General features: G+C 41.8%; 2 protein-coding genes across 2 annotated transcripts in view; both read left to right on the top strand.

The window, feature by feature from the left end:
* The first annotated feature begins 679 nt into the window (after nucleotides 1–679).
* LOC134635043 (serine protease FAM111A-like) lies at nucleotides 680–6,410 on the top strand. Its single transcript, XM_063484559.1, has 2 exons — nucleotides 680–1,108; nucleotides 4,854–6,410. The coding sequence occupies exons 1-2, from the start codon at nucleotides 680–682 to the stop codon at nucleotides 6,408–6,410; spliced, it is 1,986 nt and encodes a 661-aa protein (XP_063340629.1).
* Nucleotides 6,411–8,583: 2,173 nt separating this feature from the next.
* The window catches only part of LOC134634811 (zinc finger protein 665-like), a gene marked incomplete at its 5' end in the record, with an annotated part of 28,936 nt that continues 10,945 nt past the window's right edge, over nucleotides 8,584–26,574 (top strand). Inside the window, 2 exons of the mRNA XM_065471698.1 lie at nucleotides 8,584–8,743; nucleotides 23,572–23,663. Of these exons, the coding sequence (XP_065327770.1) occupies nucleotides 8,584–8,743; nucleotides 23,572–23,663 (252 nt within the window). The remainder of the gene's footprint in view (nucleotides 8,744–23,571; nucleotides 23,664–26,574) is intronic.

Consider the following 26,574-nt stretch of genomic DNA (forward strand, 5'->3'; position numbering starts at 1 on the left):
TCTCTGTATCTATTATTGTGCGATCTACTGTACAATATAAAGCGCCTTGAGGCGACTTTTGTTGTGATTTAGCGCTATATAAATAAAATTGAATTGAATTTACTATTAACTGTAAAAGAATACAGTTACTCATATTTTGTATTTTAAATACGTAATGAAGGTACATGTATTCCGTTACTCCCCAACACTGGCTATGTACCACAGGCATTTAAGCTGACTGTAGCAAGTGTTAGGATCAGAGTAAGCATAAGGTGTTTTTTTTTCTGTTTACTGGTGTTTACCTGGGTCAGCCCTCAGGGTGAAGTCCTGGTGCCTGCTGCCTTTCCTCATCCGACTTTTATTAACAGCACCCAGCAAGGCTTTACTTAAACACTAGCATTGGCATCAGTTCCTCACTAGTTCGTCAGCTACCCCATGGTGGTAACCAGGTGAAAAAAATGTTACACCCCACCTTGTGTCAAAATTTGATTGATGACCCCCCTCACCCCCCCCCCCCCACCCCTTTCCCCTCCCCCTCCGGAAGTGTGTAATTTGATCCATAATCGCGTCACGTGTTGCGGCACCTGTTGTTTTTGAAAAAATAAAAAAAAGTTTTTAGAGGGAGGGGGGTCTGTGGAGGAAAGAGAATAAAAACAGAGAGGACGGCGGAGCACTATACTATCCTATGCACAGACACAAGATGGATCCTTTCATTCTGCAGCCCTGCGTTCCTCTGTACTTGGACGGGGAAGAGATCTGCTCTCCCGAGGCCGAAAGCATGGGAGGCAGCGGCGGCGAGTGGTCTTCGTCGATTATCAGCGACACCCCCGTCACCGTCTACAGTAACAGATCGGAAGCGACCACTGCTCCGCGGAAAGAAGGGAGAAATAAGAACATCTTCATGTTCCGCAGCCAGATACCGGCTCCGAGGAGCTTGCGGGGAGAATGGACTCTGCCTTTTGAGGGGTGTGGAAAGTGGGGCTACATCTCTGAGTATGACATATTCAAATACAGCATATTTACTATTGAAGGCCTCAATCCAGACCTTTTGACCCTACCAGAAATACTCCAGAAGTGTCTAGTCATTTTCAGACCTGTTGCATCAAGTTCCATAAGCATGAGGGGAGGGGTATGGTTGCTGGGGAGATCAGAGAGGGAGGGAGGGTTCCTGAAGCATAGGGGTGACGCAGCTGATGACTCTGTGCTGTATAGAGAGACAGAGCAGCAGTTAGTTTTCCACAAACTCGTAGTTTGAATGTTTAAATATTTTCTCAGTATTTCTTTTTTCAATAGCGGCTTTATTTTGCTTTCTTATATGACAGGCACAATAAAATAAAAAAACTTTGAGATTATCTGACTAGTAACGGATTACACATATATATACGTATATATATATATATATATATATATATATATATATATATATATATATATATATATATATATATATATATATTACACATATATAGTGCCGGGTAGAGGTAAGCTACACCAGCGCTTGTAATGGGAAAAGAAAATAGTGACTTCCTATTGGCTGTAGAGAACCATTTCTTTCAATAGTATTTTACTTTCTTATATTACAGACGCAATAAAAAACATTTAAGATTATCAGCCTAGTAACAAAATGCATTTTTATAGAGTGGGGTGGAGGCAGGTGCTTGTAATGAAAAGAAGAACTTTCTATCCGCTTGTAACCTACAGACCACCCACCTCGTATGTGTAAACCTTAGAGGAAAAAAAGCGCAGCGCACATCTTCAGAAATCGGCCTTACTTAAACAATTAAAACACCAGGTATTTTGGTTTTGTGCAGCCACTCCTTCTCAGACCAAAGTAAAAAGTTTTTCTTCATTTTTTGAGCTACTTTTACAATGGGTTTTCTCAATAGACAGAAACCCTAAAAGAAAATGGCCTTGCTTTACGCACACCATGAAGGAGTCAACAACCCCTCTAATCGTTATTAGTATTTCTTAATGCCTCCAGCCAAGCAAAGAATTTCATATTGGCCTCAACTCAATGTACGTGTAAAATAACCCTTAGTGAAAAAAAAAAAAGCACAGCGCACATATTGAGAACTTGAATAAGTTCCGTCGGTTCATTACCTCGGAGAGATCGGGATGCTTCCTCCGTCTCATACCATAAACATATGAGAAAAAAAAAACCCCAGAGAATTTATTATTTTGGTAAGAGTGAGAGAGAGAGAGAGAGAGAGAGAGAGAGAGAGAGAGCAAATCGATCAAACTTTTCTACAAAACGTTATACCACTCCGGGTCAGGAGGGGTGATATAGCACGGACCGGCCGGATGACTACGCCGGATGGAAGCATAACCGGAAGCGTGGCAGGGACTTTCCCTTTGACCTTCATCCTGCTCCATGATCAGCCATTAAATCTTTCCTCAATATTGCTGTAATGTAACAACAAAGTTAGTTTTTTTAAGATCAGACAGGTCTCAAAACATTCCTCACACGCAGTCACTGAATTAGCATCTGTGGCACAAATAAGCTTCAGGGACCTTTGACACTTGGATGTTGGCTTAATTTTTTACACAAAGAGAAATTTGCCCCTAATAATAAAAACCACGATATTGTGGTGAATACTTACCTCAACTTTGATGGGTTTTTTCACAGCCATTTATTCTGAAAAAAAGTAAACAGAACACAATGCACATTGCAGAGTACATGAATGGGAATTCCTCCTCTCTATACTTACACTCCTCCCTAACAAATGTCAAGTCATCATCTCCATATTGTGTGTCCCACTTTTCGAGTTTCATTTAAGTGTGCCCAAGTGCACAAGATGTAAAAACAATGTATTAGTTTTTTAAGCCCCCGGTCTAACAAGATGCCATTCATTTAAGAGACTAATAATTTTTTGATTTTAAATTGTGCTAACTTCAACGCAGTAACATTAAAAATAAAACATATCAGAACTCATTTTTGTTGGACACAAGAACAACTCAAGCATATTTACCGAGAGCCGGAACTAGGGCTTACAAGTTTGCCGTGCCCCTGGTGACCAGTGCGAGGTTGTGCTGCAGATGCTGGCGTGGAGGGTCCAGACACTCCCACAGCGCAGACTTTGCTATCTGCACAGAGCGTTTCTGGTGTGGCTCATGCAAAAGAGACAATACAGCGTGTTTCTCTGCTCACGGTAAGCCAACCCTTTATAAATATCTCTCTGATTATTTAAACAGTGTTTAAATTGTGACTCGTTTGTTATCAAAAAACATTTTATCTATGTTAAAATATACATAGATATCTTTTAAGTTTTTAGCTCAAACAGACTCTTGAGCAAAATACGTAATGGCATAACCAGTGTGCACCCTAATGTACATCTTCGAACTGTATGTTAATCAGTACATGAAGCGTACCTCTGAAAAGAGTCCATCATTTGTGAATTTACAGATTTGTTTTTTAACCGCAGTTTTCACAAACTGCGGATGATGAAATTATTGTAGAAAATGTCTTTAAACTATCGCTGTTCCTACTTATTGAGCTACTTCTTTACTATGTGAATAAACAATTTGAACGAGAAAGGATTTAAAGACACAAAAGTAAAAAATTTGTAATGAAATTTATGTGACCGTTCTTCCGAAATCCGACAGAGAGTGAAAATCCAAGAGCTGCTGCAAGCCTCTGCATTAATGATCTTTCTGTTTCTCTCCTTGTGTGTGTGTGTGTGTGTGTGTGCGTGTGTGTGCTCACAGAGCGGAGGTCACGGCAAGAGTTCCCTGAGTTGACACGTATGAACCATAAAGTCAGTTTGGACTGAGGAGCAGTCGGTAAACTACATTCAGTGTAGACAAAAAATTACTTTTTTATCCAAAGCATGCACAAGAATCCAAATCTCTGTATCACAATGATTTCATTAAAGCCTTATTATTTTATGGGGACAAATCACCGTAGATCATTAATAGGGAACAAAAAAGGAGGATCACATCAGCAATGGGAGACAGAAGTCTTGACACGTGCTTATAACTTAAAACACAAAAAAACCCCAGCTACAGCTGGTAAGATTTATGGTATAAACCAGACTTTCACAGTCTGCATCTTTACAGGGTTTTTTTTCTGCTTTTGTTCACTCCTAGTGTGATTAAAAAACAACAACCACAGAGCCCACTAACTATTAGCCGCTTTTACCCCCTAAACAGTCAGTTGACTGAGAGAAATGCAACCCATTATTGTGAACGCTGAAGGAGATGTGCTCCATAGTCAAACTTATATTTCCTTAACTTACATCCTATGTTCTGTTTAATCCCTTTGATGGAAAATTGGTTAAACTGTTGCTCAACTTATGTCTGAATGACGGCAGATAATTCTGATGAAACTGACCCCGTAAGCACTTTGCAGCTGAGTCGAAGGGCTCGTGCACATAAGGTCAAGGAGGTGTCAGCCGTGAGTACGGCCTGACATTCCATTTGGGACAGCTGCCAGACACATTAGTGCAACTCGGAGTGTGAGCAACTCCTGTATACTGAACATAAGAAAAGTAATGTGTAGTGCTAAACCGAGATTCCAGGGCTCATGCTTATATGGTTCAAAAACAGGTTAGTTTAGCGATCGTGTAACTGTGTCCTTGACCTTTTTACCGGTTTGAGGAGTTGGTTCCCTGGTCCAGATATTTGGGACGGTTCAAATGCCGAGTCTCCAAATGCAAACAAAAGGATATTTTCCACGTTATTTCTTAAATGTGCATAAATGGGATGTCCGATAAAAGTAATAAACGATAAATGTAAATCAGTTTTTTTAACTGTGCAGACCCACTCCAGTGAAAGCGATAAAAAACTATCATGACTTAAAAGAGATTATGAACAAAATGCAATACATTTTGGTTTTTTGCTACATTAACAACTTTTCCAACTCTGATTCTCTGCAGGACCAACACGGACATCAGTCCAGACTGAAATCCAGTTCAGACGACACACGCAACATGTTCAAGCTTGCACGGAGGCCTTTCAGTCAATGTAAGAAGATGGTTAAGGCGAGAGATTGCTATTCTGTCTTTTACATCGCTACAAAGGGAGGACTAAATGCCAAAAAAGAGAAAAGTTTTTTAAAAAATGACGCTTTAAAACAGTTCGAGTATCTTTGTGTTTACGGGGAGAAGGGAATAACTGCGGCCGAGGCTCTGAAAAGAGACGGTCGCTTCGCCGATGACCTGGGCTACTTTGAGCTGGTTAACATCGACGACGAACGTAAGACTGAGTGCACAGACATAATTGATTGTCTGGACAATAAGAAATTCCAGATATGTTTTCCACAGGGAGCAGATACGGATGTAGCCATCCCAGGGCAGCAGAAACCTCCACACGCATCAAATAATGCAAAGCGCAGCGGCGGAATGACATCGGTCTTAGATGTAGCACGACAGAACGGATTGAGTCTAACAACGTCAATCAAAGAAACGGGCAGCAGCGTTGACCGTAAGGAGGTTTACGGTCTACTTTGTCGGCAGTACCCGCGTCTGAAACGATGGATGGAGAGTAGATTCCCTAAAAATTCTTTTCAGGAAGCACTGAAGTACAGGAAGGAGAGCTTTGGAAAGAGCCGGCAGCCTTTTACTGAAATTCGCAGCGTTATGTTGCTGCTTGAACTGAGCGAGTCAGTTTGTCTCATAACCGGTTCCTTCATAAAGCAAGGCACAGGCTTTGTGCTATTTGACAACTTTGTCTTGACCAACGCCCGCTTATTTGACTACTGGGTTAAATCAAACACACCTAACTGGCGTGAATTTGTAAACGTTACTGTGGTCTTTAACTTTGAAGACCAAGAATCAGACAGGAACAACCTCAGCGCTAAGGTGTTCATCGGCGACGATAAGTTAGATTGTGTCATACTTAAGCTGGAAACAGAGAAAGTGCCGCCGGGGCTCCTTAAGAGATTTGGGCCTGTACCTTCAGACGGCGAGGCCTGTGTCGTCGGACACCCGGGAGGAGGAGTGAAAAAAATGAGTCCTACGTGGGTCGTGGAGAAAGAGAGGCGAGAGCATGCTGAGAATAATGACAATTTAGAAGACTGCGAGGAATTTTGCAGTCTTTGTGAAATCAATCAGCAGATCAAAAACGACCCGTATGAAAATATCTACGTCACCTACAACACTCTCATGTACCACGGCTCTTTCGGCTCCCCGGTTTTCGATGCCGAGGGACGAGTGTTTGGTCTGCACAGCGGCGGGTTTTTCTACGGGTTTCCGAACCTTAGCGAGAATGTGATTGAGTACGCCTTTCCTCTGCTCACTATATTTGAAAACTTTGTGGATAATCTGAAGAAAGATGGGTATGGGGAGGTGTTGGAAAGAGTTGAGGAGGAAGCGAAGGGAAATCCTCACCTAGAAAACATTATAGCCTCTGTTGTGGGGTCAAAGCAAGGCAAACCTGGCGCGTTGTTGCAGGAAGTTGAGAGTAAAACAGATTCTGAGGAGATGGCTGTGTAGAGACAGAATGATCGCAGTAGTTTGTCTGCCTGTTTTGTACAGATGAACTCTTATTTTACAAATTCTTAGTTTTTCACTCGTTATCATTATATCGACAAGGGGTATGGGGCTCTTGACAACCATTTTCACCGTTTTTGGAAAAAGCAAGGACAATTTGTGTTTCCTTTTTAATTTTATCGTAGTTTTGTTTTTAGTTTTGACAGACTCGATACGTTTAACTTTGTCATAATTTTTTTTCTTTTATGAGCCTTTAAGATTAGTTGAGTGGTCGCATAATTTTTCATTGCTCAACTAGTGTATTGAAATCAGTTTTTCTACTTTGTGTGTGTGTGTGTGTGTGTGTGACCTCACTGTAGATGCTGAAGACGTTGTAATTCTTAACGCTTGTTGTATGTATTCAAGTAAAGTTTGGGATTTATTAAAGGCTGTTTGGATACAGCTTCTGTTTTGAGGCTGCGAGTTTTTTATTTATTTCACATCCCCCCAAAAACACCATTTTTAAAGTTATGTTCTTGCATTGTATTTTGATGTTCTGAAGTATTATACCCAGTCTCATTTCTTCAAGCCACGCCCTCTCATACTCATGTTGTCTCTGCGTATCTACCTCTTCACCGAGATCACAACCTGTCAGTTTTTGGCAGGCGGTCATGGGTTCCTTCCAATAATATGACGCGAGACTGGCACTTTATTAAAGAAGGCACGTATTAACAGCACAACCCACTAAAAAAAAAAAACCCAAAATGGCTTCCTTTTATACTCTACCTATTCGGGTGAGCATCCGGACTAGCCCGAGTATGGGTGTTAACTAATCAAAATGAAAGCATTAACGTACAATAACATTAGAGCACGTAACAAACATATACATATTTCCAAAATACGTACTATAAACAAATCAATAACATATGCTTCAACCGTTACTATCTAACCATACTCCCCTAACCCGGCACACTGGTCTGCTCCAGGAGCTCTTAAGCAGGTGATTGAGCCGCTTCCACATCCTGCAAGAAGCAACCGGGACAGGTGACTACTTTTACAAATTCTCTTTTCACATAGGTTACCGACAAATGATTAAATGTAAGCAGCTCTAACTTTGGCTCTTTTCTGACACAGGTAGGATGGACCTTGTCGCTTCACCTTTACAAGCTGTCAATTTAATCCTACATGAAAAAACCTAATAAAGAATTCATGAGAACTAGTGTGTTGTCTTTATTGTATTATTTTTAATTCCCAATCAATCAATTAATTAATAAAAATGCAAACTAGGTAATTCTTAACGCTTGTTACGTATGTATTCAAGTGAGGCTTGGGATTTATTAAAGGCTTTTCACTGCTATGCAGATGATACCCACTTTTATTGGTTAAACTGAGGTTATTGTAACGGGGCGTAAAAATCTTAGAAACACTGTCTAACAACGTCCTTACTCTGGACGGTATTGTCTTGAGCCGTCTGTTGTAGTGATTTGGCACATTATAACTAAAATTGAGGCACACAATCCCATCGCACAACATCAACATTTATTTATTTACAAAAATAAAAAAAACTTTGAAACGTTATATTTGGTCTTCGAATGGCTGCAATCCAGGCCATCCTTCGACTCTTTGTTACTTCGGAAACATGGCTTAAACAATTTCTCTTCCACGACGTAATGGCTGTCATGCGACCGGCTATTGCGGTTAATAAGACAACAGCTTCTTGCCATTTTTTGTGTTTCTTTTTATGGCTGTGTGACTGTTTTCATGTGAAAGCCCAGTACCGCTTGCCACTCGTTCCCAGAATCCTTTGCGGTTTTACCCCTGAATGACGTCACATTTTCAATCTCTATTGTCAATAGAGACAATAGTAAGACTGTTCGAATTCTCGGCACCGCTCTTCTCTTCTACTTAGTCCTCAGCAATTCTCCTACCAGTGATGAAGTTTTCCGTTTTTCGAGGCCAGGAAAAAAGATTAATAGAAGGAAATAGGAGGTACCTCACCTACTTGCGAAGCACTGCTGCGTCACGTGACCGCAAAGTAACGAATCACAGCAGAGCAGGAAGAAGGGGGCGGAGCAAAGTGTGTGCGCAGGAGAGGAGTCGAGCAGAGAAAGCTGTTTTTTCATGAAACGGGAGTAAAGTAGTGAACTTAGAGGAGAGACACAAACTAAAGTATGGATCATAAACCACTAACAACGTTTGGATCGATATCTGCATCGATCTGCCCACCCTTGTCTCCTGGATCGTAGCTGAGATCAGCGTGAACCACGTGGGTCTCTGCTCCCTGATCTGTTTCCTGTGTTTGGAAAGAGTTCCAGCTTCATCACGGAGTTTCTCTCGGTTTGTGGGCTCATCTAAAGGTAAGCACCGAGCTAACTTTACTGTGAGTTCAGTTCATGTTGAGTTTAGCTCCTGAATGAGGTCTTCTGCTGCTCTCCTCGGTGTCTGTTCACAGTTTATTGTGAACACGTTGAGAGAAGAGTGAGAGAGTGTTTGGAGAAAAACACCAACTAATCATTAGCTCAGCATGCTGGGAGAAGTTGAGCGTTTGCTGGCAGAAAGTTGGGGCAGAAAAGTCTTTTCATTGTCCCTGCAGCTGTTTTTCTGCATGCACCAAACCTCTACAGCCTCATTTCTATTTGAAGTGATAACAGGAAATCAGAGCGATCTGCTGCAGTATCAGGGTCACAATAAACTTTATTGTCCAGCTGCTGTGGATGAACACATGAGAGGAAGTGAACTCCTACAAAGTCTCATTTTAATGAGTCTGGCTGCTGTAAAGTGATGCACAGGAAGATGTTAACAAAAACTAATGAAACAGATGAAAGTAAACAGTGTTCATATTTGAAAGCACAGAGAATAAAAATATATTGTGGTGGTTAATGTGCAGCTCTTGGTGATTTGGGAGAAGAAGAATGTTTTTAATCATGCTGTGGATTGAATGTTGGATTTCATTTAGTTTTGCGTATCAATGGCAGAAGTTCTTTCCACAGGCTGGTTCTTTCCAAACCAGCCTACAAAATGCTGGAATGCGATCCAGACTGGGCACCCTCTATCAACTTCGGTCATACCGAGAGTAAAGCTGCTACCACAGCGGGATTTGATCGGTTAAGAGAGAGAGCGATATCAAAACAGCCACGAAAAGTCCCGCATATATGTGCCCAAGTGTTGTATTGAAGCAACTGTTTTCCAGTATGTTGTTTTTTTTTTTAATTGTTGATTTGTTTTTCACCGAAGCAGCTAATAAAGCATGATGGAATACAATTTTGCCTCTTTCTTGTAAGATTCTATAATAGAATGAAACAATAATGCCAGTTATAAATAAAGAAAAATTGAATGAATTACGAAACACTCATTTTATTTCTATTAGATCTGAAAATGTTGTGTAATACTAAAACATGAAACAGATGTCTACATCAGCGCTGTAACAACTTCTACTGTTATAACTTGCACATTACTTTTCTCAGCTTATATATACACTAACTTATTGGAAGTTACATGTCTACTTTTTAATGCACAGGTACAATAAACAATCTGCACTTTTCTAATTATTCTAAATATTCTTAACTATTTAAACATCTTTCAGTATCCTGCTCCATTTGCACACTATGTGTACGCTAATTTAAACAACTGTACAGTACTCTGCTCTGGTAACTATTGTCCATGATGTAAATATGTAAAAATTGTGCTTCTGTTCTGTGTCCTGCTCTGTTTGTATATGTGTGTTTTTGCTGCTGATACAACCAAATTTCCCCTTGTGGGACAATTAAAGGATTATTCTATTCTAACAAATAGATTGCGTTGGCCTGTACAAAAGATTAAAAAAAAAAAAATGTAACAACAGCTGTGAAATGGAATAGTCCAAATCACCAAAGTAAACTGGACCTGGGCTTGTTGCAGGGATCTAAAGTTGCTAAACATTTTCTGAGTGTATGCACTCACACTTCACTCAGGTTCATATAATAATAAATATGTGCGTGATGAAAGTTGGACAGCACGCTAACGTGCTTACTCCACTCTGTATGCTCGTATGGGTCTGACCCTTTCACTCCTTTGATTTTTTTTTCCTCATACTTTTTTTTTTTGCCTTTTCGTCAAGTCTGTCTTCGTACGGACCTGCCGAGTTCTTCATCGTTTTGTACATAACTGTTTTGGGGGTAAATAAAATGCAAGTAGAGATTAAAACAGCAGAATTAATGATTACCGGTGCTGGAAATGCTAGTGTTTGATGGAGTGTCTTGATGTTGTTGCCACTCGTACCCGGCATGCAATGCGCCAAAGTCACATGGTCTGTCAATATCTATAGTTGAAGTTTTCAGCAGCAGCCACTTTAAAGTGCTTCATATTGTGATCCACTGTGATGGAGATACTGAGTCTGTTTCAGCTGCTTTGTGGGGTTCTGTCTCTAAAAGAGTCTAAATACCACACACCAAATCCGGTCGTTGGTACTTGCTGGCTTGTGTAACCACTAGGGTAACGAAAGCTCAACACTGCGCCTAGCATTCTAGAGCACCTCCGTTATGTTTTGTACGTGTTTTGGAGTTTGTACGTGCTTCAGAGTTTTTACGTGCTTCGGAATTTGTACGTGCTTTGTCTCTAGCAGCCACCGTAAATATACTTTTATTTATTCACTCCACATAAAATGTAATAAATAAATCTTATAATACAAAAACCAGCTATTTACATTTCAACTTTTAACTATTTAAATATTTAGCTTTCCTTTTAAACAAATTTAAAGTGAAACAACACAAAACACTGCAAACCACAACACAATTAAATATAAATTAAAATATGAAAACAAAAAGAAGATGCACATTTTCTGTCATATGGGCCTGCATGAATAAACTTTCTGAATCCTTTATCATCCGCAACTGAAAATAGTTGTGGATGATTACTATACCTTTCTAATGTGACGTTGTTGTCTTTTCTGTCTCTTTCCCTCCGACTCCTGTGCTACTGCGAGTGTAACTACCGCCCCTCCCCCCTCTTCCCAGCGCGATACAATGCTCGCGTGCGGAGTGAAGCAGAAAAAAAGTGCGCGAGAGGGTGAGAGAAAGGGGGGGAAAAAAACCCACGGCTCCCAATAAGCAGCCGGCTCGCTTTGTTCACTTCAAAGATCTGGCTCTAAGAGCCATTTCGTTTGTGAACGACAGATCACTAGTTGTGATGTCTTGGATGGGGGAGTAACAGGTCATTGTTGGTAGAATCCACAGCAGTAGCTGTTCTGGCTACGTCTACACTTATCAAGATAAATTTGAAAACTGCGTTTTCTGCTAAAAACACTTGTCATCCACACTGGCGTTTTCAATTGTTTCCAAACAGTTGTTCATCCACACTGAAATGACTTAAAAAGCTTAAAGGGCTGTCAAAATTGAGAGCAAACAAAACAACTGCTCTGTAATGCCCTCCGCTATCTTAGTTTAATTGGTCACATGACTGCATAACATGACTAACATGCGTCATCGTTTTCGAAAAGGCTCCGGGTTCGCTGTCCACACTGCGATGCGAAAACTGCATTTTCAAATGTATCCGCTTTGTTGAGCGTTTTCAAAACGCTGCGTTTTCCTTGACCAAAAACGCAGTCTCAGTGTGGACGGGAGGCCAAAACGAAGAGAAAATGATGGGTTTTCAAACGAAAACGTACTAATGTGGACATGGCCTCAGACCGTTGGCTAGTTGTGAATTGTTACTGTTGGTAACAATCCTGAAAACCTCCCACTGGGTGCAGTCCAGACACACCTGCAGATACTCCACAGCCTCATCAGTCCACCGCTTCAGTGTCTTTACAAAAGATTTAGGGAGTTTCAGTTTGTGGCTGTTTGCTGGGATGAAGTCTGACATTTAGTCTGAGTAGATTTGAACTTTCCTTCTTCATTATTTCTATCTTGCTTTGACTGCAGCTGTAATAACACTGATTCCAGCAGGATTTATAAAAAGCATTTTGACAGACACACAAAGCTGGACAGCTTTTCTTCTGAGTCTAAGAAGCTTAGAAAGAAAGTGACTGGACTTCTTTACGTTTGACCTCTCATCCAAGAGGCTTCTTCAGTTCTGAAACCAAATGGTGGAGAGTCCCAGGTATTGACCCTTGAAAGGGTCGTTGACTCACTGTGATCGTGGTACTCATCACAACAGCAAATGTGTGTGTCATTATCAGCAGGTCCTGAGTGAAGCCATTATGAAACTTTGCTTCACCCTATCATGTGGCTCGGTGCTGTCCTTGTTAAAGAGCCTTTCTTTCCACTTCCTCCATGTAAAGGTTGGCTACAATGGGTGACACTGGGGAGCCCACAGCACATCCATGTTTGTGTCTGTATTTAAAATATGTGGTGGTAAGGCAGAGGTCTAACAGTGTGCAGACCTGATCAGGGTGAAGCTGGTTCTGGTTTGTAAGGAGCTGTCTTGATGTAGTTGTTTCCTGACAGTCTCCACTGCCTCGGTTGGAGGTATACAAGTGAAAAGTGAGACCACATCAAAGGACACTCTGCTTTCATCTGGATCAAGTGTAAGTTTGTGGACCTTGTTGGTGAAGTCAGCAGAGTTTTTGATGTGATGGGGTGTGTTCCCCACACGGGGAGCTAGGATGGTGATGAGGTGCTTGGAAATGTTGTAGGTGGCTGAGTTTATGCTGCTACCAATGAGTCTGAGTGGGACTCCTTCTTTGTGTATCTATGGAAGTCCATATATACAGGGTGTAGCATCCCCTGGGTAAAGGTGGTGGTATGCAGGGCGCTCAGTGGCTTTTTCAAGTTCTTGTAGGCAGCTGATGACTTTCTTTTTGTAGTTGCTTCTGGGGTTTCACCTCGAAGCTTCATAGGTATTGTTGTCACTGAGGAGTGTAGTAATGTTTATTTGCTCTGCTTCTTCTTGTCAGGGATAAAATACATATCTATACTTTTGTGTCCCAGCTGAGTAACAGGAGGAGAAGAGTCTGGTGGAACAGCAGAGGAACAATTTCAGCCATTTGGACTCAGCTCAGCCACTACAGAGGAAACAATGACTTCAACACAAAAGGTGAGAAAAATATCACAGTTACACTGTTATTGAAACTGTGTGCACAGCTGGTTGTTAACAGCAGCTTTATCTTTTCCATCCTGGGCTCCTCAATACATACAGAATCTACATTCACAAATAAAAACCACAGAAGTTGCAAGAAAATACAAAGATCATATTTTAAAAATATTTTTGGGGGATTTTCTCCATAATAGCAGACAATGACAAAAGAAAAAGTACACAAGAACCAGAACAGAACTTAGCTCAGGCAATACAAAGTTCTGAGGCACATACAAGGCAGTTGAGGTAAACCACAACCCCACTAGGAATCAAAACAAACCAATAAGACCAATATTCAGGCAAATTAATTCAGTTTGGGAAATTCATAGTACTGAAACAAACATTTTTTTTTTTAAATTATATCTTTATTTGGATTGGACAAGTAGAAGTAGGACAACATAAAGCATCTGCATAGCAGTATACAAGTAACATATGAGCAGAGTCCATTCTGGGTTTTTAAATTTAGTTTAGGAGAGCAGATGATAAACAACAATAATCAGCAAATACATATTACCCTCCTTTGGCCATTACTGGGAGAGTTGTTCACCTGCTCTCCAAAGGGAGATGCTTAGAACACATTACATAGAACTATAAGCACAAATTGGGGGGAGGTCCGTGCTGCTGTCATGGTAAACAAGTAAATAAATAAACAAATAATAATGGTACAAAAAAAAAACAAAAACAAAAAATAAACAAAACCAAAAAAAAAACAGGTAACAGTGAGAATCATGTCAAGTCAGCTCTGGTGGGGGTAATAAATTGTATCCAGTTGTTCCAAATGTCGTAGAATTTGGCCTTTTGGTTTCTTAGCAGATATGTCAATTTTTCCATCCTAAATATCTCTAGAATGATCCCAAACCAGTCCTCTTGTGTAGGCTGGACTGGGCTTAACCATCTTCTAGTAATTGTCTTTTTACTTGCCACCAAAAGTAATTGTGCCAACTTAATCTCACTTTTACGCTCCAGAAAGGGGATCAGACCCATATATAAGACCTTAAAATCTAAAGGTATTTGGACATTGAAAACTGCACTTAAAGAGGTCTGGACACCCATCCAGAAATTTTTTAACTTGGGACAATCCCAAAAGACATGAAAGTGGTTAGCCACGGTCGAGCCGCATTGTCTCCAGCATTGCATATGGACCCCTTTGTATCTCTCCTGGTATGGTGTCTTGAAATACCTAATGATATTTTTCCAGCCATGTTCCTTCCAGCTCATAGAACTGGATGTAGCCCACTGACAGTGCCAAACATTTTCCCATTCACCCCCAGAAATAACAATCCCTGATTCCCTTTCCCATTTATCTTTGGTATATAAAGTATTATCCTCGCTGGCACTAGAGAGAGCTTTGTATAATTTGGAGATGGATTTAGTAGGAATCGTGGTTGTAGCATTTTTCAGAATAAGGAAAAAATGCGACTCAACATCACTAAAGTCAGACAATTTGCGTTCATGATCAATATATGATCTCAGCTGTAGATACCTGTGGAAATCGTATTTTGTCAAATAATGGTTATCCCGCAGGGCCTCAAATCTGAGCACAATATTTCTATGAGTAAGAGAGAGGAAAGTCGTAAGGCCATAGGATATCCATGCTTTAAAATTAGAGTCGTGTCTATTTGGGATAAAATCTGAATCAAAAGCAAACCACCTGAAAATTTTTAACATTTTATGTATCCCACAAATGCTAATTACCCTCTGCCAAACTTGGAGGGTGTGAGTTAGCCAGGGGTTCCCCAAGGTTTCCAGCCGACACATTAAACCCTTATCTGCCATAGCAGCTTGTAGAGGGAGCCGGTCGGACTAGGTTGGATTCCAGTTCCTTCCACCTAGCTGTATATGTTTCGTTGCACCAGTATAGGAGAGGGGTTATTTGAGCGGCATAATAGTAGTTCCTGAGGCAGGGGAGGCCCAATCCTCCCTTTTCCTTGGGGAGCTGTAGGGTGGCATATTTAACCCTTGGCTTTCGACCCTGCCAGATAAATCTGGAGATCCATTTGTCCCACTGAATAAATTGATGATCACACACTTCTATTGGCAAATTTCTGAAAAGGTAAAGCAGTCTGGGAAGTATGTTCATTTTGATTGAGGATATCCGGGAGCTGAGACTCAAAAAAGGGATCAGATTCCATCTATGCAGTTCATCTTTTATACTTGCAGATATTGGCTCATAGTTTGCCTGGAAGAGCCCAGAGAGGTCTGCAGTCAGGTATATTCCCAGGTACTTGATTTTCTCATTATCCCAATTTATTTTAAATTTCCTACGTAAAGCTGCAGAAGCTGTGTAATTTAAGGTCATCACCTGTGTTTTTGAAATGTTAATCTTATAGCCAGATAACTTCCCAAAATCAGTTAAGGTAGACATCAACTCACTAAAAGACCTCTCTTGGTCCTCCAGGCAAACCAATACATCATCGGCGAACATTGCTACTTTATGTTCAACTCCTGATAGTGCAACACCCTTAATGTTATAATTTTGTCTAATCGATTGGCCTAATGTTTCTATGAATAAATCAAAGAGAAGAGGCGAAATTGCACAACCCTGTCTACAGCCACGTTCCAGGATAAAGGGTTTAGAGAGATCGCCATTCACCTTAATTTGGGCTGAGGGTTGAGCATAAAGACCTTGAATTATTCTAATAAACTTATCTTGAAAGCCAAACTTCCCCAGAACTTTGTATAGAAATACCCATCTGACGGAGTCGAAGGCTTTCTCGGCATCTAAACTTCCTATTATTGATTGAATTTTATTTTTTTGTATTTGAGTAGAAATGTGTAATATTCTCTTAATGTTGTCACTTGTTTGTCTATAATGAATAAAACCAGTCTGATCTAAATTGATGAGGACAGGTAGTAACTTCTCCAGTCTGTGAGCAAGAATAGAAGTAAATAACTTGTAATCCAGGTTAAGGACACTGATTGGTCGATAATTTCCACATTCTCGTTTATCTTTCCCCTCTTTTGGGATGATTGAAATAATTGCCTCCCTCCAAGAGGGTGGGATTTCTCCCTCCTGTAGAGTATAGTTAAAAGACTTCAATAATATGGGGAGTAGATCTGCCCTCAGGGTGTGGTACCACTGGGAACTGAACCCGTCCGGCCCAACTGCCTTACCTGGTTTTGATCTGGAAAGAGCTACATTAATTTCTTCTGCTGAAATGGGATGTATTAAATACTCATTTTGAGAAACAAGGAGTGAAGGTAATTCTAAATGACTTAAGAAAGCATCAATACAGTTCTCCTCAGTAGCATTCGGTTGTGAATACAGTTCACTAAAGAAGGTCTCAAAACATTCCTGAATATTTTCTAATTTAGTTTCCAAAATGTTAGTTTTGGGATCCTTAATTTGATATATCGTACTTTCCTCTAGTTGTTTGCGTAATTTATGTACCAAATATTTTGCAGATTTCCCTCCTATCTCATAGTATTTCTGCCTCAAAAAGGTTAAATTATTTAGGGCCTCCTGGGTGTAAATATCATTAATTTCACCCTGTATTTTCCTGATTTCCTGTTTTACAGTGAGATTTGCGGTGTTTCTGTCCTCCTGTTCTTTTAACTTTAGATTTGCCTGTAAGTCTGCTAGTTTTTGCCCTTTGATTCTCTTTAGGTGGGAGGCAATGGAAATTAGTTTACCTCTCATTACCGCTTTAAGCGTGTCCCAAAGAATGATTGGGGATACCTCCCCTGTATCATTAACTTCTAGAAATTCTGTAATATCTTCCTTTACTTTAGAAACTATGGCAGGATCATTAAACAAGTGTGAATTAAATTTCCACAGTGTCTTACGTTTTTTCCTAGCCACCTGTAGAGATAGAGAAATAGGACTATGGTCGGATAGGTCTCTTGTTAATATGTCACAGTCTCTGACCCTAAACCTATCAGTTTTAAACATAAAAAAGTAATCCAGCCTTGCATACACTTTAAATGAACCAGAGTAATGAGTGAAGTCTCTAGTAGATACGTAGCGATCCCTCCATACATCTATTATCCCCATCGCTGTCATATAAGAATTAACCTTTCTGGTAAGTGCTGATACCTGACTGGTCGGAGGGGAGGAATCAAGTTTGGGATTGAGCCTAAAGTTAAAATCTCCCCCACAGACAACTATCCCCCGAGAGTCCACCATTAAGTCAAACATATACCTATAAAATAACCACTCGCTCCTAGGGGGGGGCGTAAACACTTAATATTGTAATTTCAGATCCCTCTATCCTTCCTGTTATTTTAACAAATCTGCCTTCCTCGTCACCTACTTCCGAGATATGTTCATAATTAAGGGTACTAGAGATAAGTATAGCCACACCCCTCTTGTGTTTAGACTTCATGGAAGAAGAGAATACATATTTAAAACCCTTTCTTTTCAATTTCAATCTCAAATGATCTACTTGGTTCATGTGTGTCTCCTGAAGTAGTGCAATCTGTGCCTTCTCCTTTCTTAATTTCGACAGTATTTTATTCATCTTAATCACATTCAGAACCCCGTTAACATTAAAAGAGATTACTTTCACTGATTCACTTCCCATTTAGATATATTAAATTTCCACAGCACATAAACTCAATAGCAGCAAGCAACCCCCTCTTGAAAAAATAACGAATGAAAAAATTTAAAAATAAACAGAAAACATTAGAACATAACTGAAGCTTAAAGGCTTCTAGGCTGGCTTCTGACAGTGGAACACTACCACTGACACCCTCACATCTTGAAGGGAAACCCCTTATTACTCCCTGAGTTAGGGGGCCTTCCACTACGACGGCACTCACAACAACGAAGAGCCCCACACATTGTAGCTCGACAGTAATTGTAATTCACTGTATTGTCCATAACAAATACATATAGTTAAATTAGTTCTCTTCACGTCTATATACTTGCAGCTTCTCTTTGTATCCTGCAACTCCTCGGTTCTGACGCGGGCGCCGACCACCAACTCCCCACCACAGCGGACATCTTTGTAATCTTTCTCTAGGGGTTGCCGGTGGTGTAATCACCTTTACCGGCAGGCCCCGGCTCGCCAGGTCTGCCGTTGCCTCCTCCACTGTGTTGTAAGTTTTCGCTCCTTCTTCGAAAAAAAACCTTGAGGCGCACTGGGTAGAGGGTCCTAAACCGTAGGTTCTTCTCTTTTAAGACCTTTCGTGCCTCTGCGTACTCCTTCCTCATAACCATGATCTCAGAGGGGAAATCGTTGTCGAGGTTAATCTTGCTGGAGTTCAACATAAAACCTCTCTTTTGCCAGGCGAGCCTCAGCACTTCTTCTTTGACGGTAAAACTTAAGAATTTTACCAGGATTGATCTGGGTTGGGAGCCGTCCGGCGGGAGTGATGATATCGCTCTGTGTGCTCTCTGAATTTGTAACGATGTTGATGGTGGGATGGCAAGATTCTCCCGGAGTAGCTTCTCCACAAAGTGGGCCATAGATGGTGCTCCCGATTCAGCTCCCTCCGGCACCCCATATATTCTGAGCGACTCCCTCCTCGAATAAGCCTCCAGTGATGTTAGTTTTGTTTGAAGCTTTTCTTGCATTGTTAGTATCTCTAACAAAATTTCATCTGTGTTCTGGAGCTTGTCTTCGTGTTCAGCAACCCTGGTTTCCACCTCGTTGAGCCGCGTGTTGACTTTGTCCAGCTCGCCCTTTATTTCCAGCAGTTGCGCTTTCGCGTCTGTTCGAAATTCTTTCACCTCTTTACCAACGCCTCTCAGTTCCTTCAATATCAGCGTCAAACTTACTGAGTCGTCCTCATCTTCTGTCCCAGAGCCATCGCGGTTAGAAGTGGGAGAGTATCCTCGGCTGGCCCCATGGGGCTAATGTTAGCCCCTTCTGTTAGCTGCACATTGTCGTCTTCAACGCCTTCGCGCATTAACTTTTTAACTCTTTTGTTCTTTCTGGACGTCATTTATGCCCCTTTTTCCTCTTTGGGTGCACTTAGATTGTTTATTAATTTATATGGGGCAGTTTTAATCAGTTTCACTCGAGAGCTCTCTTCCTAAGCTGCCATCGCCCGCGTGCACCGGAACCGGAAGCCCTTCAAACATTTATTTTTAACTCCATTCTGCTGCTGATACATACTTTAGGTTTCTGAATATTAAACTTGTTGCTGCCTTTCATAGTGTGTAACTTGAAGGCTCTGAGTACTTTCTCCCACACTGAAAACACTGGAATGATAAAATTATTTGAACATTACCTAATAAGACTGATTCAGGACAGACAATTAGTTATGTTAAACTTTTCTAGCACTCCTTCACAAACAGGGAACAGTCTGTCTATTCTCTCCATCTGTCAGCTGCTGCTGGCTCTTCCTGCTCCTCTTCCTCACACACTGCTGAGTTTGTCCTGGTGGATCATCAGGGGTGCAAAGCCTCACAGATGATGTGCAGCAGTGGGTCCCTCAGTCTGTCCTCACTCTGGACACTTGCAGTTGTCACACATGGAAATCAAATGTAAATGGCCTGTATTTTTATAGCGCTTTACTTAGTCCCTAAGGACCCCAAAGCGCTTTACACATCCAGTCATCCACCCATTCACGCACACATTCACACACTGGTGATGGCAAACTACATTATAGCCACAGCCACCCTGGGGCGCACTGACAGAGGCGAGGCTGCTGGACACTGGCTCCACCGGGCCCTCTGACCACCACCAGTAGGCAACGGGTGAAGTGTCTTGCCCAAGGACACAATGACCGAGACTGTCCAAGCCGGTGCTCGAACCGGCAATCTTCCGATTACAAGACAAACTCCCAACTCTTGAGCCATGATCGCCCCGTGTGTGATAAGCTGCAGGATTCAAACACAAGTGTAACTTATAAATACATGTTCATACTTTTATTACACAATCAGAGAGAAAGAAAAAGAGAGAGAGTGCAGGAAATACAGACAGGTGACAGCTTATGTCTTTAAGAATCTACAGGTCCTTCCTGATTGGAGAGCTGGCAGCGGCTGATTGGTCCCCTGATCATGTGGCTGTTTTTAAAAGATGCCTCACCAGCAGTTGCCGGCGGCAGCAACTGACAGCAGCAGACCTGACCCTGGCTTCCAAACCTTGTGTTACCCGTGTGTGGCTCCTGAGATTTACTGAGTTTTTGTATATGGTGTGTAAATTAGTTCACTTGTAAATAGACACTGAAACAGAAGGGGTGAGCTGCCTTACTATTTTTTTGTGCTGTTTTCTCCTGTTCGTCTCAGTTAGGGAGTTAGGTGTAGCGTGTGTCTTTTGTTTGGTTTGTTTGGTTCACATAGGGTTTTAGGTAGCACCACCTTTCCTGACTTAGCTTGTTTTGTTTGTTATTTTGGCCTTTATTCACCCCGGACTTAAGTTTTCAGTGTAGACACAAATAAACTACCGTTCACTTCAAAGATTGGCTTCTGGGTATGGTTTGGGGGACCCGGGCAGGGTCACTTCCTTTCTTACCCTTATGTTATGGTCCTGTACCCCTAGATTGGGGCGCAACACACCTACAATGTCTCCAAAAAGTTGATTCTGTCCAGAGTGGACAAGCTTAAAAACACACCAAGTCATCCACCTACAATGTGTTTGTTGACATCTTTGATCCCACTAATGGAGGGAGTTTCAGTTTGTTCCACGACTGCATTTCACTCACTGCCTCTGTTTGTATCTCTGTCACTGCAGGACCAACACGGAGCGAGAAGTCAGCGCTCTCAGGAGGCCGACAAACCTCACAGAAGAAAGGGACAGAAAAGATACAGCTGTGATGAGTGTGGGAAGAATTTTACCCATCTTGGAAACTTTAAAACACACCAACTCGTCCACAGTGGAGATAAACCGTACAGATGTGACTTGTGTGGAAAACTTTTTACCCAGAAAGGACACCTAAAATCACACCAACTCATCCACAGTGGAGTTAAACCATACAGCTGTGAGTTGTGTGGAAAGTCTTTTACCCACCCTGCAAGCTTAAAAACACACCAAGTCATCCACAGTGGAGTTAAACCATACAGCTGTGATCAGTGTGGTAAAGCTTTTACTTGCAGTGGTAACTTACAGCGTCATCAACTCATCCATTCTGGAATCAAGGCGTACAGCTGTGGTCAATGTGGTAAAACTTTTGCTCAGAGTAGCACTTTACAACGTCACCAAGTTACTCACTCTGGATTTAAACCGTACAGCTGCGACTTGTGTGGAAAGTCTTTTAATGATCCTGCAAACTTGGAAAAACACCAACTCATCCACAGTGGAGTTAAAGTGTACATATGTGAGTTGTTTGCAAAGTCTTTTACCCAGGCTGGAGGCTTAAAAAGATACCAGTTCATCCACAGTGGAGTTCAAGCGTATCCTTAGACTGGGGTGGAAAATAAAGTGGGGGCTTGTACGCTCTTTTCGTTTGCCATATTTTTTTTGCTCATTGTGTTTTGTAGGTTTCCTTCAGCTTTTGGTTGGCAGCTTTCTTGTGGTGTAGGGGGTAAACTAGCTGTAATTACTTTGATGTGGATTATTTTGCACAACAACCCACCATGGATAAGTTGGATCGATGCACCAAGGCAGATTTGTTGTTGGTGGCAAATTTGTTTAATGTTAGTGTCCTCTTGAATCCAAAAAAGGCAGAAATTAAGCAGTGTCTGGCAGAGCAGATGGTGGAAAAAGGGGTAATTGCGAAGGTGAAACTTCGACCAGTTGATGCGTCTGGAGGTTTGGTGGTGGATGTGGAATCAGAAGCTGCTGCCACCATCCCACAAGCTGCCAGTGGACAGATGACACCAGGCACAGAGGCTCCTGCTGCCGTTCAGGTCCCAAACATTATCCTGGCCGGACAATCACCAGAATTGATTACGGAGGATCTTAAGCTTGCCCTTTGCCTGAAAGAGGTGGAGCTTTAGGCTAAAGCCAAAGAAGTTGAGCTACTGCATCTCCGAATAAGGCCTATGGGGCAATGTTAACTCTACCCCATTGAGTAGAATTGTGAGTAAAACTTCTGACTGATTCTCCTCTGACCAGTTTGATGCAAGCAAGCAAATTGCTTTAGTGCCACCTTTCAGAGAAGGTAAGGTTGACTCTTACTTTAATGCCTTTGAATGCATCGCAACCACTTTAAAATGGCCCAAGGATGTGTGGAGATTGTTGTTGCAGTGCAAATTGGTGGGGAAAGCACAAGAAGTGTGCACCAGCTTATCCACTGATCACAGTCTAGATTATGAAATTGTGAAATCCACTATTTTAATGGCTTATGAGTTAGTTCCTGAGGCATGTTGCCAAATGTTTCGGTCCTGCGAAAAATCTGCCAACCAAACACATGTAGAGTTTGCCAGGGAGAAGGCTCTCCTGTTTGATAAGTAGTTAGGTGCAAGTAAAGTGAAGGATTTTACTTAGCTAAGACAATTGGTTCTGTTGGAAGAATTCAAAACGTGTCTTCCAGAAAATGTTGTTATGTACCTCAAGCTGCTGTTCTCGCAGATGAGTTTCTGTTGACCCATTGCGCTACATTTTCAGCTGTGTGAATATACTCCGTTGTCTACGCCTGCGAGGTTCAGTTCCCATGAACGTTTGTGAATGCTTTTATTGCCATGACACCAGCCATGTCATTACTAATTGTCCATCACTTCGTCCCTAAGAGCAAACTCAAACCTGGAGAAAACCAAAAAGTGTTGGTTTTCTCCAGGTTTGAGTCGGTTGGTCTCTATGCCTAATCCCGTCAGATCCTCCTGACCTTTCATTTCAAAAGCGTTTGCCTCACCTACTGGAAAAGAGGAGGATCGTCTGCTGATTGTGATTCTGCGTGACACTGGGGCTACCAAGTCTCTCATTTTGGATAGCGCGTTGCCTTTTTCTAGTAACTCGTTTTGTGGTGCTGATGCTCTTGTGTGGGGAGTGGAGATGTATGTGCGTGTCACGGGCTCCGCTACACAGAGTTTTCCTACAGTCACCTCTCGTTTCGGGCCCGGTAGCAATTGGGGTGCGCCCTCGCTTGCACGTACAGGCGGTTACTATTATTCTGGGGAATGATCTAGCAAATGGAAAGATTTTCCCAATCTCCGAGGTAATTGAAAACCCCATTGATGATTTGGTTTTTGTTTCTGAATCTGCTGCTGACAGTCTGCCCTCTGTTTTCCCTGCCTGTGTCGTCACATGTGTGCATAAGCGCAGATACAGTGATGTTGATTTGTCTGACTCTTTCCTGTGTTCTGAAGATGATCCTGAGAAAGCTGAGCCACCTGTGGAAAAAGCAGAAAAATGTGTGTCTGATAGCCTGCTACCTGCTACACCTGACCTGTCTTTTGAGGTAAGCAAAGCAGATTTTGTCCATGTGCAACAGAATGATCCAACTCTGACCAAATGTTTACTTGCTGTAAATTCCAACGAGCAAACCCCCCATGTTTACAGCATTGACAACAACGTGTTAATGCGTAAATGGCACCCTCCCTCTTCGAGTGATCTTGGGTGGAATGTATTTCAACAGGTAGTTGTATCACAAAAGTTCCGACCCCAAGTAATCAGTCTTTCACATGACAGTTTCTCTGGACATTTAGGAATTAGAAAAACCATCGTATTCTGCATCACTTTTTGTGGCCAGGGTTAAAAACTGATGTAACAAGGTACTGCCGCTCCTGTCACCTTTGTCAGGTCAGTGTAAAACCAACCAAGTTATTCCTCCTGCTCCATTGCATCTGATCCCGGCTTTAGGGGAACCATTTGAGCACATACTCATTGATTGTGCAGGACTGCTTCCCAAAAACAAAGTCAGGACGTCAGTATATTTTAACTTTGATGTGTGCCGCCACACGCTTCCCCGAGGCTATTCCGTACCACACTCTTAAAGTCAAAGCTGTTGTCAGAGTGCAAGGGAACTTTTTCTCCGCTTTCGGTTTGCCAAAATCTGTTCAAACGGACCGAGGGTCAAACTTCATATCCAAAATTTTCACTCAGCTCTTGAAATCACTTGTCATAAAGCATTAAAAATCCAGTGTGTATCATCCTGAATCACAGGGCATGCTCAAGCGTTTCCATCAAACATTAAAAGCTATGATGAGAAAGTTCTGACTCGAGTCAGGAAGAGAGTGGGATGAGGGTCTGCCTCTTCTCCTTCTATTGGCGAGAGAGCGTGTGCAGGAGTCCACAGGTTTCAGTCCCGCAGATCTGGTGTTTGAACACACAGTGCGTGTCCCCGTGGCTGCTCAAAGAGATCTTCTCTCCAGACAAAGTTCTGTGGGCCCTACACTGTCCAAGAGAAACTGAGTGACACAGATTCTTTTATAGGCACCCCAGACTGTAGAAGAAAGCGTCATGTGGCTTCATCTCGTCAACCTGATGAAGCCTTATTTTTTTCGCGAGGCAGGTGTAAACCCCTCTTCGTCCCCTGCTGCACCGTCAGCCTTGCCTGTAGTTGTGTCAGTGGCCCCATCTCAGTATAATCCAGAAAGTGATGGCTTAGTTTTCATTTGTGCTAAGGGTTGCTCCCGACTCAGAAACTCTGAAATATGAGTGAATTTAAAATACCACCTAAAACATTTGGATGACGCTGCCCAGAATGATTTGTGCTCTCTGATCAAAAATCACCCATCCCTGATTGCTGACACTCCATCTCGCACCACTGTCATGAACATGATGTAGATGTAGGTGACCATCCTCCGATCAAACAACACGCTTATCATGTGAACCCTACTATTAAATCTTGTTCTTTTTATTCTTTTACTGGACAGAGAGAACACGACTCAGTTGTCAAAGTATTTATAATTATTTTATTCAATCATTACTTTCCTGAAAGGGATGTGCACCAGGCTAAACCCTCTGCAGATCTAAAAACATTACAAGCATATCACCTATGTTATAATCTGCTTGCTCCTCCCCTACTAAACCGTCCCTTGATCTATTTCAATACTACATGTCTACCCTATAGCTGCAAAACCGTCTGCATCCTCGCTCCTCATGTTATTTTAGTAACCCTACTTGATCTGTGTGTGTGCGTTGCTTAGTTCCACTTTTCTATACTTCCTGTGCTTCACAGTTTCCTGTTTTTGCACAGTATTTCAGTCTGGCTAAGCAATTGGTTTGTGAGGCAAAGCTGGCCTGTTATTAAAATACATAAACAAAATAATCAAATAAGCACTAAGAAAACATATATGTTCCTCAACACCTACCAAATGCGCACTTTTTCAGCAAGAAGTTTCCTACTTGCTAAAAAATGGTCTAGCTGTCCCGAGTTCTAGTACATGGACTGCCTTCTCATGCCGAAGGAAGACAAAACCCCATGTTTTTGTACAGATTTTCAAAAAGCAAACAGTGTGACCAAACCGGACTCCTATCCTCTCCCCCGAATGGAAGACTGTGTTGATAGGGTTTGCTCTGCAAAGTTTGTCACTTGATTTATTAAAAGGTTATTGGCAAGTTCCCCTCACTCCACATGCATCAGTTCTGCCTTCGTCACTCCCGATCACTTTCTCCAATATATATCGTCATGCCTTTTGCCATTTGAAATGCCCCTGCCACATTCCAACACCTTCACTAGATAAGCCACAGTGGCTTATCTAGTGAAGCAGGTGGGTCAGGGTCAGGTGCGCCCCCTCCTGGCCAAAATTCAGTCTGTCCTACATTTCCCTGTGCCTCGCACTAGATGTGAGATTCACCGTGTTCTCGGAATGGCCGGCTACTGTCGTGGTTTCTGCAAAAATTTTGCTGATGTAGTTGCACCTCTCACCAGTCTCACTAGTGTGTCAAAACCATTAGTGTGGTCATCCACATGCCAGAATGCTTTTCAGTCTGCCAAAGCTCAGAACACCAGTCTTTGCCACTCTTGATTTTATGCGTCCTTTCAAACTAGAGGTGGATGCCAGCGCCAGCTGTGCAGGTGAGGTGCTGTTGCAGAAGGATGAGCAGGGTGTTGATCATCCAATTGGTTACTTTTTAAGGAAATTCAACATTCACCAGCAAAATTACAGTACCATAGATAAAGATACTCTTTCCCTGTTGCTTGCACTACCACATTTTGGTTCATTTTGGCGCTACAGCATATATAGGTTGTAGTTCATCGCCTGTCGTTGTCTACACCGATCACAAGCCCTTTGTGTTTTTGACTAGAATACAAAATTCCAACTAGAGGCTCATGAGATGGTAACTCCTAGTACAGGATTTTAATTTGGAGATCCATCACAAAAAAGGAACCGAGAATGTGACAGCAGATGCACTGCCGAGTGGTT

The sequence above is a fragment of the Pelmatolapia mariae genome, linkage group LG9 (assembly GCF_036321145.2).
Source record: "Pelmatolapia mariae isolate MD_Pm_ZW linkage group LG9, Pm_UMD_F_2, whole genome shotgun sequence".
Classification (NCBI taxonomy): Eukaryota; Metazoa; Chordata; class Actinopteri; order Cichliformes; family Cichlidae; genus Pelmatolapia; species Pelmatolapia mariae.